Source organism: Molothrus ater, chromosome 23 (genome assembly GCF_012460135.2).
Source record: "Molothrus ater isolate BHLD 08-10-18 breed brown headed cowbird chromosome 23, BPBGC_Mater_1.1, whole genome shotgun sequence".
Taxonomy (NCBI): Eukaryota; Metazoa; Chordata; class Aves; order Passeriformes; family Icteridae; genus Molothrus; species Molothrus ater.
The window spans coordinates 1850165-1863151 of record NC_050500.2 but is presented as its reverse complement, the minus strand read 5'-3'; the positions used below and the strand labels follow the sequence as shown (position 1 = coordinate 1863151).

At 44.4% G+C, this 12987-nt stretch overlaps 1 protein-coding gene across 1 annotated transcript in view; it reads right to left on the bottom strand.

Moving 5' to 3' along the window:
• Window positions 1–991: 991 nt before the first annotated feature.
• Window positions 992–12987, bottom strand: part of LOC118694984 (ATPase family AAA domain-containing protein 3) — a 28223-nt gene continuing 16227 nt past the window's right edge. Inside the window, exons 13-16 of the mRNA XM_036396341.2 lie at window positions 12778–12848; window positions 10315–10482; window positions 9563–9671; window positions 992–1364 (exon numbers count right to left, since the gene is read on the bottom strand). Of these exons, the coding sequence (XP_036252234.2) occupies window positions 1185–1364; window positions 9563–9671; window positions 10315–10482; window positions 12778–12848 (528 nt within the window). The 3' untranslated portion in view covers window positions 992–1184. The remainder of the gene's footprint in view (window positions 1365–9562; window positions 9672–10314; window positions 10483–12777; window positions 12849–12987) is intronic.

Here is a 12987-nt window from a genome sequence, read left to right as displayed (position 1 = left end):
GGGGGTGACAGGAGGAGGTGCAAAAAGGCTGGGAAGGTGTGGGGAGAGCTCTCCTGACCTCTGAGGAAGGGCTGGGAGATTCCCCCAAGTTCTGGGACAGAATTTTGGCTCCTGCTGGCTGGGAAAACAGGGAAGCTCCAAGATCCAAAACTGATTTCAAAGGAAAATATTTCAATTTTGTTCAATTCTGGGTGCAAGCTGCCTGCAGAGAGGAGCCTGGGCCTCTGGTGCCCATTACCTGGAAGGGCAGGAAGAGCAGGAAAAGGAGGAATTTCAGGCCAAGTGCCAGGGAACAGCTCAGGGTGGACAAAGTGGAGCTGGTGGCAGCTCCTGGGTGAGCACAACAGCTCAGCAAGGGCACAGATTTAGGTCAGGCCAACGTGCTGGAGCTGTGTAGCTACACAAGAGGCCTCAGAGCAGAGCACAGAGTTCAAATCCAGTTCAAACACAGAAAAAAAAAAAATCAGGAGATTTTCTAACCTGTCTCTCATATGCACAGAAGAACAAATGTCATCTCATCAAGACAGGCTCGTGTTCAGGGCTTGACAATGGCACATTTTCCCAGCTGCTGCAGAGAATTTGTGTGGCAAGAGCAGCTTGATGGCAGCAGTGGGAGCAAACAAGCTCCACTCATCTCTCTCTTCAGCCCATGCTGCATCTGTGTGGCCCAAACTCACCTCTCCATGGAGAAAAGTGATTTACTTGGGGGAAAAATATGTGGGGCTGCTCTCAGATCACTTTTGGTAAACAGTGAATCCCCCCAAATCCACTTTTTTAAGAAAAATTTACTCGGAAGGGCAACTCAAGTGAGCAAGGAGCTGTGTCACGGGGAGGATTTGGGGATAAAGGGGTGAGAAATGGCTCTGCTGGAGCACAAACCCCACAGATTTAAATGTATGGGAGGTCAGGCTTGGATAATCCCTGGGTTCCCACAGGTGCAGGAACAGCTCAAAAGGATTTGAGGTCAGGCCACAGACACCAACACAGCCACTGGTGTTTCACCAAGGGGTCCTTTAATAAATTCAGTTGTTTCTGCCTTTTGAACCCATTTTGCTTTTCTGGTTTTGCACTTCAAACCCACGGGGGGCCCACGGCGGCCCCTCCCTGGCACCAGGGGCTGCTCTCCACGGGCCACCCCACCAAACCTTTGCCTTTTCTCTGCTCAGGTGAATCCTGCAGGTTCCTCACACTGGTGTCCCTTTGGGGAAAGGCAGCAGGGGGTTCCTGGCAGTCTCTTTGTTTGCTTCTGCACCTTCTGTTTTCAGCCACTCCATCTTCTGCCGGTGCTGCCTGACGGCGTCGGCCGCGCGCGCGTCCATCATGGCCTCGGTCAGCACGCCGTCCTCCGAGGCGTAGGCTGCAGCCTGCGGGGACAAGGACACCTCAGACACCTCAGGGATGGCAGGGGCCACCGGCAGGGCACACCTCAGGCTGCTGTGCCCTTCCCCAGGGGGGATTTCCTCTCGTTCCTTGCGGTGTGCGGGCATCGCCAACGAGCTCTGCCCACCTCTGGGTTCCTGGGAATAAAAGCCCTTGTTTGGAGAAGAAAACCACCACATTTGGCTTCTTTAGATTTCCTCTCCTGCTCTAAAAGTGCTGTACAGAAGCCTGGTTTTGAGAAGAAAAAACCCACATTAGGGTCCTTTAAATTTCCTCTCCTGCCCTAAAAGAGCCGCACATGTGAAGCCAATAAAGTGAAGAGAGGTGGGTGCAGGAGGGTGATGGAACCACTCCATCCAAAGCTACAGAAAATTGTTTGAACACTTGCACGGCAGAACCAACAGCAGTGCTGGGGGCAACATGGGCAACGTGGTGCCTCTAGAATGATGTTGAATGTGCCTCTAGAATGATGTTGAATGTGCCTTATCCTGCTTTCCTCGTGCACTCCCTCAGGAACCTCCCCTGCATCCCTTTTGTGGCAGCTCCCACCCTGCACTCCAATCCCAGCTCCCCAGTGCAGTTCTGCTGGCAGGGGCAGCACAAAGGCGAGCACAGCTCCCTGGGGAAAGGCCTGGCAGCTCCTGCCACCTTCATCCCCCAGGGGAGCAGGCCTGTGGGGCAGCAGAGGGACTGTCCCCTGTGCAGGGCGGGCACAGCCAGCTCAGCACACAAGGGAAGGATGCTGGATGCTGGTGCTGTCAGCTGCACCCATCTCCAAGGTAACAGAGCAGCCCCCGAGCTGCAGATTTCTAAATCTGGTTCCTCCCTCTGCAAGTGCTCCCGTGAGCAGCTCAGGGAACGAGGGAGCTTGGCTGTACAGGAATCCCCTTGGCTGTACACAGATCCCCTTGGCTGTACACAGATCCCTTGGCTGTACACAGATCCCCTTGGCTGTACAGGGATCCCTTGGCTGTACACAGATCCCTTGGCTGTACACAGATCCCCTTGGCTGTACAGGGATCCCCTTGGCTGTACACAGATCCCCTTGGCTGTACAGGGATCCCTTGGCTGTACACAGATCCCCTTGGCTGTACAGGGATCCCTTGGCTGTACACAGATCCCCTTGGCTGTACACAGATCCCCTTGCCTGTACAGGGATCCCCTGGCTGTACAGGGATCCCTTGGCTGTACACAGATCCCCTTGGCTGTACACAGATCCCCTTGGCTGTACAGGGATCCCCTGGCTGTACAGGGATCCCTTGGCTGTACAGATCCCTTTTATGCACACAGATCCCCTTGGCTGTACACAGATCCCCTTGGCTGTACAGGGATCCCTTGGCTGTACACAGATCCCTTGGTTTCACACAGATCCCCTGGATGCATACAGATCCCTTCTATGCACACAGATCCCTTGGTTGTACAGGGATCCCTTTGATGCACACAGATCCCTTTGATGCACACAGATCCCTTTGGCTGCACACAGATCCCTTTGATGCACACAGATCCCTTTGATGCACACAGATCCCTTTGATGCACACAGATCCCTTTGATGCACACAGATCCCTTTGGCTGCACACAGATCCCTTCGATGCACACAGATCCCTTTGATGCACACAGATCCCTTTGATGCACACAGGGATTGGGGTGAGGGCTGGGAGCCCTGCAGCTCCCCCCAGCCACCCTGCCTGCCCCCAAGAACCCCAAACTTCTCCCCCATCCCGGATTTCCAGTGCCAACCCTTCAGTCCCGTGTCCCAGCGAGTCTGACGTGGATTCAGGACACACTGCAGTGATCCTGAGGCATCACACACAGGCTCCATCCATCACTGATGCTGCAAAACATCCATTCCAGCAAGGAAGGAGCCTGACAGCAAAAGCAGCACAGGAACCAACTCAAGGGTGACCCTTCTACACCTCAGGGGTGTCCATGGGGCAGAACACAAAGCCCAGGGTGAGCTGCAGCTCTGCCACCGCCACAGGGCCAGAGCTGCCCCTGGCATCACCGAGGAGATGGAAGGAGGAATAATCATTTCCAGCAATAAGCAAGAGGTTCCTCAGGCTGCTTTTCAGGTCCTCTAACCTATTTCCAGCCTTTTTTTAGGGGGGAACTGGTTACACCACAAAAGGTCTCAGAGCTGGCAGGTGCTGGTTTTTCTTGCAAAATCCTTTCCCTGAGCAAACCCTTTGCAATCCTTCCTCCAGGCAGGACTGACACTTAAAACCAGGACTAAAACCTGGCCTTGGGAAGGAGCAGGTCTGTAAATAGAGAATTTTCAAGTTATTATTACTTATTTTCTATTTATTTATTATTTATTCTCTATTTATTTATCCTGCAAGGTTCTTGTGCTGCTCTCACTGCCTGAGCAGGATCCTCAGCACCTCTCCTGTCCTCTCTGCAAAATCTGACACTTAAAACCAGGAGTAAAGCCTGGCCTTGAGAAGGAGCAGGTCTGTAAATAGAGAATTTTCAAGTTATTATTTATTTATTATTTATTTTCTGTTTATTCTCTATTTCTTTATTCTTCAAGGTTCCTGTGCTGCTCTCACTGCCTGAGCAGGATCCTGAGCACTGAGGCTGCCAAATATTCCCTCAGCACCTCTCCTGTCCTCTCTGCAAAAAGGGGAACACTGCAGAGGTTTTGTTCAGACCTCCTTCACCCCCCTTTGACATTTTTATTTTTTGTAAAATAAAAATTCTTTGTAAATTTTTTTTTGGTAAAATAAAAATAAAACCAGGGCACTCAATGCAGCCCTTGTGGGGTGTTTGAAAATGAAAAAAAGAGCTTTTCTGGGATGGATTTTTGTGCTGCCAGAGCACAGCCCATGCAGCCCACAGTGGAACCTCCTGCAAAGCTGTGCAGTTCATGCTCTGCTGATTTTCTCAATGACTTTCTATTTTTAGAAAGCCTCAGGCCTCACTGTCAAGAAAGCAAATGGGAGAAGCAGCTGCCCCTTCTGGGAGTAGCTTGCACACACATAAAAATGGCACCAAGCTTAATTTATATTCATACCTCTGCCTCCTGCATGGGCAAATTTTAACCCATTTTCTCCAGTGCAGCAATTCCTGTTTTAGCCCTCCAAGCCAATTATGAAATAATTGTGTTTGGTGAGGATGGAACAGATGACAAGTCCAGCCTGAATGACCTCATGTTTCATTCCAGCCAAGATTCGTGGTTTATTTGAACCTGGCCAGACTCATCTGTATCATTTAAATCCCATTTATAATGAAAATAGCCTGATGAAAAAAAAAAAAATAAATAAATCATCCCACAAAAATACAACAGCTATTTTTAAAATATAAACAAGGGAGTAAAAAAAAAAAAAAAAAAAAGGCATTTATGTCAGTGGCATAAAAGGCAAGGAAATGACAGGAAGCTCCCACTGGGATATAAAACTCCTGGGAATTCTCCTGAAGTGCTGCCAAAACAATTTTCCAAGATTACAGCTTGGAATAGTGAAAGGTTGCTTTTTGCTTTTAGGTTTTGACATTTTATCTAAAGCACATCAGCAGCTTTGAGTGCAGGGCTGGGAAGTCTGCACAAGGCTGGCAAGGGAATTTTTCCATTTTTCCTGAGGGGAATTTATAAGGTGAAAATGCACTGAGTCCATGCTAGGGCCACAAAGGACAATGGCAAAGCACAAGGACAAAAGGGAATGCTCAGGCTCCTGCAGGAGAGATTAAAATGGATTTTTAGCACGCACACCCTTGCCTGTGCCAGCAATGTTTCTGCCCAGTGCTGGAGGTTACACCCTTGGCTTTCCTGCTTCTTATTTTGAAATTCTGTTGGTAAATCCAGCAGTGGGGTAAAACTGCATGGGAGTGACAGCAAATCCATCTCCAGGCAGCTCAGGGTGGAGTGAGGGGCTCTGAGAGCTGCAGCTCCTGCTCGACTTCACTAAGATGGGAATTTGTCACGGATTTTATGAAAAATACGTAAATAGAGAATTTTTCTTTTGTTAGGATCTTTTCTCCTGAGAAGCTGAGAGGCCTCAGAAATGAAATGTAAACAATAATTATCTGCAACAGGTGAATCTTTGATTGGTCTCATGTGGTTGTTTTTAATTAATGGCCAATCACAGTCCAGCTGTCTCGGACTCTCTGGACCAGATTATTCTGTCATCAGATTATTTCCCACCTTTGGTAGGCAGCACCTTGAATTAAAAGGGAATGAAAATACCAAAAATGAGATATTGATATATCAGATTATTTCCCACCTTTGGTAGCCAGCACCTTGAATTAAAAGGGAATGAAAATACCAAAAATGAGATATTGATATATCAGATTATTTCCCACCTTTGGCACTCAGCACCTTGAATTAAAAGGGAATGAAAAGGCTAAAAATGAGATATTGATATGAAATATAAGAAATACAGAATAACCAGATTATTCTGTAATCAAATTATTTCCCACCTTTGGTAGGCAGCACCTTGAATTAAAAGGGAATGAAAAGGCTAAAAATGAGATATTGATATGAAATATAAGAAATACAAGAAATACAGTATAATCAGGTTATTCTGTAATCAGATTATTTCCCACCTTTTTCAGAAAACACTTTGATTAATAGGGAATTTAGAGACTAAAAATGAGATATTGATATGAAACATAAAAAATACAGAATAACCAGATTATTCTGTCATCAGATTATCTCCCACCTTTGGTAGGCAGCACCTTGAATTAACAGGGAATTAAAAGACCAAAAATGAGATATTGATATATCAGATTATTTCCCACCTTTTTCAGGCAGCACCTTGAACTAACAGGGAATTAAAAGACCAAAAATGAGCTACTGATATAGTTCAGAGTGTCTGTGGTGCACAACACCCTGCAGCTGCTGCATCCAGCCTGGTGAGGATTTTTTTTTTTTTTTTGGAGTAATTTCTGGTTCCTGAAGAAATTCTGGAGTAAATTCCCACCCTGAGCACTGGAGCTGTGCAGTTCACACTTTTCTTGCCAAGTTATTTTTATCTCTGCTCAGCTCCCTGACCCAGTTCAGAGCACAGCCATCCACAGGGGTGCACCAGCACCACGGGAAGGAGACTGGGACGCAGGAAAACACTGCCAGAAAGGCTTGAAAATGCACCTTTAAACCTTCCCCGATCCTACAAAGAGTCACCAGTGCTAAAAAAAGGGGAATAAAATAAAAGCAGCACCCAGGAGAGCAGCTGGGGTGAGGAAATTCGCCTGCCTGGAGAGGGGATTCTCCCCAAAGATGCTGAGGGTTCACACAGAAAAAGCCAAAGGGCTGCTGGCAGGAACAGCAGCTCCAAACTCCAAATTCCTTGTCCAAAAAATGGACAACAAGTCACAGGTTTTCATATTTTTTATGGATTTTTTAGAGGTTTGGGCTATTTGCATATTGGGGGGTTGAATCTTCCAATTACAGCCTGAGGTAATGAAGGAATTTATTCCAAGTTTGCTCCCCCCAAACTCATTTTTGTTTCACTTTTTGGGGCAGGAACAGCAGCTCCAGTTGGTCCCAGCTCCAAATTCATCCAAAAAATGGACCACAGGTTACAGGTTTTTATCATTTTCATCCATTTGCATATTGTGGTTTAATCTTCCAATTACAGCCTGAGGTAATGAAGGAATTTATTCCAAGTTTGCTCCCTCCAAACTCATTTTTGTTTAACTTTAATGAGGTCCTTTTGATTTGAACCTTGATTTTAACTTTGATTTGATTTTAATGTTGATTTTCACCTTGATTTTCACTCTAATTTCCACTCTAATCTTCCCCTTGATTTTCACTCTAATTTTAACATTGATTTTCACCCTGATTTTCACTCTAATTTTCACGCTGATTTTTACTGTAATTTCACTGATTTCCACTCTGGTTTTCACCTTGATTTTTCACTCCAATTTCACTCTGATTTCCACTCTAACTTCCACTCAAATTTCCACTCTAATTTCCACTTTAATCTTCCCCCTGATTTTCACTCTAATTTTAACATTGATTTTCACTCTGATTTCCACTCTAATTTTCACCTTGATTTTCACTCTGATTTCCACTCTAATTTTCACCTTGATTTTCACTCTAATTTCCACTCTAATTTTCACCTTGATTTTCACTCTAATTTCACTCTGATGTCCACTCTAATTTTCACTCTGATTTTCACCTTAATTTCCACTCTAATTTTCACCTTGATTTTCACTCTAGTTTTCACCTTGATTTTCACTCTGATTTTCACCTTGATTTTCACCTTAATTTCCACTCTAATTTTCACTCTTCACTCTAATTTCCACCTTGATTTCCACTCTAATTTCCACCTTGATTTCCACTCTAATTTCCACCTTGATTCCCACTCTGATTTTCCCACAAATGAAGTTTCTTGCTCCATCCAACCAACTCAAATATTTCTCCCCTCTCCTGAGTATTATATTTTTTTTTTAAGCCCTTTGAGTGTCTCATGAGAGCAGAGAGGAGCACAACAACTTCCTGCTGCAGTTTGACACCAAACCCTGTTAACAGTGCTGGCAGCACCAGGTACATTTTTAAAAGCTGTCAGGGAAAATTATTCACCCCCACCTTTTTCCTTCCTTCAGCAGCACTTAAAGGAGAAATGATAAAAGCTGAGGTCATTCCTGGGGAGAAATGACAAACTTGCTGATAAGGGGTGATAAAAAGCAAAGCATCATTTATCACAACTTCTTATTACAGGAAATAGTTGGCAGCAAAGCCTTTCATAGATGACAGCGTGTATTTTGAAATATGATTCAATATCATAGAAATTATACAGGAAAATTAACCAGCTGTGTGCTACCAAAGAATAAAATAAGAACTAACAGCACTCAAATTGGACCTCAGCTGATGACTGCTGCAATTAAAATTAATTCCTACTAGAAAGGACAAATATTTATGTTCCTTAAAAGGTGGAAAATCAGTAGTAGAAGGAATGAAATGCACAAACTTCTTCAGATGTTTGTGAGCTGCTAAAGTAAATTAAAAATTTAAGAACCAAACAAGAAGCCACTTTGTTTTTACAAGGCAGCTGACATGAGTAGGTTACATGACACACAAATGGGAGCACATTCCTTCACTTGATATTTCTAGGTTAGTTTATGAAAATCCACAATCCAGTAAGAAACTGGCAGCTGTGACAAAACAAGGTGAAAACCTGATTTAAATTAAAAAAACAACACTAAAGCTTGCTGAGCATGTGAATAATTGTACTCCAGGTCCTGCATTCCTTATTTTTATGTATAAATAAAATGTACAAAATTTATGTATAAATAAAATGTACAAATATCTATTTTTTTTTTCAGCTCCAATTCCAGTTTTGTTTCTTTAATAGCTCAAACTGCACTGAGAGGGTTTGGAACAAAGGAGAGGAGGAGGAGGAGGATGGTTCAGGGCACTAATGAAGGCACCAAAATCAGGTTTCTCTTCTGCTGAGCTTCCTGAGCTGGAGCAGGAGTGTGGCCAGCCCAGACTGAGCCCAAACTGAGCCCAAACTGAGCCCAAACTGACCCCAAACTCACCTGCTTGACGTAAATCCCATGAGGGATTTCCTACTGGGAATTATCAACACTGCTGTTATGTATGGGATGAGGAATTGAGCTGATATTGTAACACCCACCCCAGAGGCAGCAGGGATCGATCTGGGAGCACCCCATGGACAATGAGTGAAGGAATTGATCCCAAGTTTGGGAAACCTTCACAGGGAGAGATGAGCTGGGACTCCAGAGTCAAAGGCTGAAACCACCCAGGAGGGGAAAAGGGAGGGAAAGGGGAAGGGAAAAGGGAAAGGAAAAGGGAAGGAAAGGGGAAGGAAAGGGGAAGGGAAAAAAGGAAGAAAAGGGAAGGAAAAGGGAAGGAAAGGAAAAAGGGAAGGAAAGGGGAAGGGAAGGTTTGGGAAGGTTTGGGAAGGTTTGGGAAGGTAAGGGAAGGGAAGGGAAGGGGAAGGAAAAGGGGAAGGAAAAGGGGAAGGGAAAGGAGAAGGGAAAGGAGAAGGGAAAAGGGAAGGAAAAGGGGAAGGAAAAGGGGAAGGGAAAGGGGAAGGGAAAAAAAGGGAGGGAAAAGGGAAGGAAAAAGGGAAGGAAAGGGGAAGGGAAGGTTTGGGAAGGTTTGGGAAGGGAAGGGGAAGGAAAAGGGGAAGGAAAAGGGGAAGGAAAAGGGAAAAGGGAAGGGAAAAGGGAAGGGAAAGGGGAAGGGAAAGGGGAAGGGGAGGAGAAAAGCCCCTCTCACCTGCCACGCCACAGCGAGCTGGGAGATCTCCCGGCCGGACATGCCCTCGGTCAGCCTGGCAATCTCTGAGCACTTCTTGCCATAATCAAACTGGGCCAGCTTCAGCCTCCTGAAAGGCAGAACGAGCTTCTGGTCGATGTGTAGCCACACCACAGGAGTTCCTACAGATTCCTGCTTGCATTTCTGCCTCCTGAATTTTAAGGGCACTGTAGGCATGATATTTTATGAAAAATCCTTTTGCTAGGATCTTTTCTCTTGAGAAGCCTCAGAAATGAAATGCAAACAATGATTATCTGCTGCTGTGGGATGCAACAGATGAATCTTTGATTGGTCTCATGTGGTTGTTTTTAATTAATGGCCAATCACAGTCCAGCTGGCTCAGACTCTGGTCAGTCACAAGATTTTGTTATCATTCCTTTCTATTCCTTTCTGATGAAATCCTTTCTTCTATTCTTTTAGTATAGTTTTAATCTATCATTTTAACATCGTATATATATCATAGAATAATCAATCAGCCTTCTGAAACATGGAGTCAAGATTCTCATCTCTTCCCTCCTCCTGGGACCCCTGTGAACAGCACCACAGGGCACAACAAAAAACTGGGATGGCCTCACAGCGAGAGGCACCTCCCAAGTCTTTTGCTTGTTGGAAGAGGGTTTATAGACAAAATACACAAGAAAGGGGATGAGGAAAAATCAAAAAAAAAAAGAAAGGGAATTCTCCAGGGTGTGAGAGCTGTGAGGGGTACTCACTGTTTGCCCTCTGTGGCTGGCTTCAGGACGTGCTGGTCGAAATACATCCTGACGAGCCGCTCGCGCTCCTCCAGCTGGGGCAGCTCAAAGTTCACCATCTCATCTATCCTGTCATTGATGGCCCAGTCAAACTGCTCTGGCTGGTTGCTTGCTAAAACAAGCATAAACCTGGAATTAGGGGGAAAAAAAAAATCAATAAAGGATAGACTGACAAAGCCCTAAAAATCAAAATCGATGAGCTGAGTTTGAACGTGGGGAGCTGCCGTGGCTGGGATCAAAGATGTTTCATCACATGAAAAAAATAAACCTGGATTCCTTAGAAATTGCTTTAGCAGCAGACTAAAATGTGTTTGGGGCAGTTTAGAACAGCCTGAAGTGTGCAGACCAAGCTCTGCTCCATGGGACAGATGTGCTGCTCCAGGTCCTGCTGCATTTTGGAGCTGGAAATTCTTTTTTTTTTTTTATTGCTTTGTAATGATGCTCCTTCCCTGTGCCAATACTTTAATGCTCTAATTGATGTCACCGGTTTAACAGTGCCTAATAACTTGAAATGGGCTTTTAAGCACAGCTATTGGAATATTGATGTTCTTGCTGTCTGGCTGAATCATTGCCTACAAGGGGCCGTGATCTCTGCTGTCATTTCTGGAGATAACTTGGCCAAGCCAAGACTGTGGCATTTTTACCATCAAAACTTGCAGAAACAAGCCGGGATTAAGGATTGCCATGCAGCCTGATATTATATTATATTTTATATATATATATCTATATATATATATCTATATATCTATCTATCTATCTATATATATCTATATATATATACACACACATATTTTATATGTATATATATAAATTATATATATACACATATATAATAGATATATTATATAGATATCTGTATATATATCTATATTATTATATATCTATATATATATCCATATTTTATATATATATCTATTATATATCTATCTATTATATATATATCTATCTATTATATATATATCTATCTATCTATTATATATATATATATATATATATAGCGCTTTGCTACCCCACAAATGATTTTTGGGAAGTTGAAAAGCAGCAGTTCCCAGTCCTGGTGCCAATTCCCTGCTGAAGGAAGAGCTCTCCTCAGGGTCTCACCAAAGCACCCCATTTACACAGCCCATTTCACCCATTTCACCCCAGTGAGCTCCCACTGATGGATGCAGGGCTGCTCCTTGCCCAGAGCAGCAATAAGGCTGCTCAGAAGTAAAAAGCAGTGCATGAATCACCAGGGCATGTTCAGTGTCCTCAGATGGCTCATGGGTGAAATCAGGGCTGAATTCAATGGCAGAGCTCACTGCAAACGAGAACTCAGCTGTTCTCAGCATCTCCAGCACCCCACAAAACACCCCCAGAGCTCCCAGCACCCAAAAAAAATCCCCAATTTAACATCAGGGGAAAGAAACATCCCCAACACCCAAAAAAAATCCCCAATTTAACATCAGGGGAAAGAAACATCCCCAACACCCCAAAAAAATCCCCAATTTAACATCAGGGGAAAGAAACATCCCCAACACCCAAAAAAAAAATCCCCAATTTAACATCAGGAGAAAGAAACATCCCCAGCACCCAAAAAACATCCCTAGAGTTCCTCCAAAACAATTTAAAATCAGGGGAAAGAAAAGAAACATCCCCAGCACCCAAAAAACATCCCCAGAGCTCTTCTGAGGTAATTTAATATCAGGGGAAAGAAAGAAATGTCCCCAGCAACCCCAAAAAAAAACCCCAGAGCTCTTCCAAGGCAATTTAAAATCCCCAGCACCCAAAAAACATCCCCAGAGCTCTTCCAAGGCAATTTAAAAGCAGGGGAAAGAAAGAAAAAGCCATCTCCAGCACCCAAAAAGCAAGCCCAGAGCTCTTCTGAGGTAATTTAACATCAAGGGAAAGAATGAAACATCCCCAGCACCCCCAAAAAACTCCCAGAGCTCTTCCAAGGCAATTTAAAATCCCCAGAGGGATTTGAAACACGGGGGAAGAAATGGAAACTCAGCTGCCTCACACAAGCACAAGATGGGAAGAGGTCACTGCAGAGGAGCAAGCACCACTCAAGTGTTTTTCCAGGGAATTTGAAGCTCCCAGCCAGGAGAACTCTGAATTTTTGTGGGAGTGATTTTCCTGGGCTCTTGTATAAACAGGAACTCGCCAAGAGAGAAAATACAAACATCAAGATACTCAAGATGTCCAAATACCATCAAAGTTTCAGGAAAAATTTTCCTTCTGTTCTGATTTCCAAATGCCAGCAAAAGCTGAAGGAGGAACAAGCTACATCCAGCACATAAAGGGAAAGGGGGAAATTCTCTGCAGATTTTGTTCAATCCCTCAGCAGCACAGATCATTTCCAACTTCCATGTGTACACCAGAGACCCTTTAAAGACTTTCCTCAACGCAGGGAAATATCAGCTGCTGGAACTGGGTACTCACTTGTTGCTGTGCTGCCCTGTTCTGTGCAGAAATGCATTTAAAGTTGCTCTGAGATCTTCACTGATTTTCTCCTGCAAAGATGAAACCCAAAGGAGAATCAGCTGCTGAGGGCTGGAGACAGGTCAGAGCTTTAATCAGCATTAAGGACAAAGGGAATTCTGGTATTTGACTATTTATTTATTTCTATTCCTTTATTTAAGGAGGAGCAGA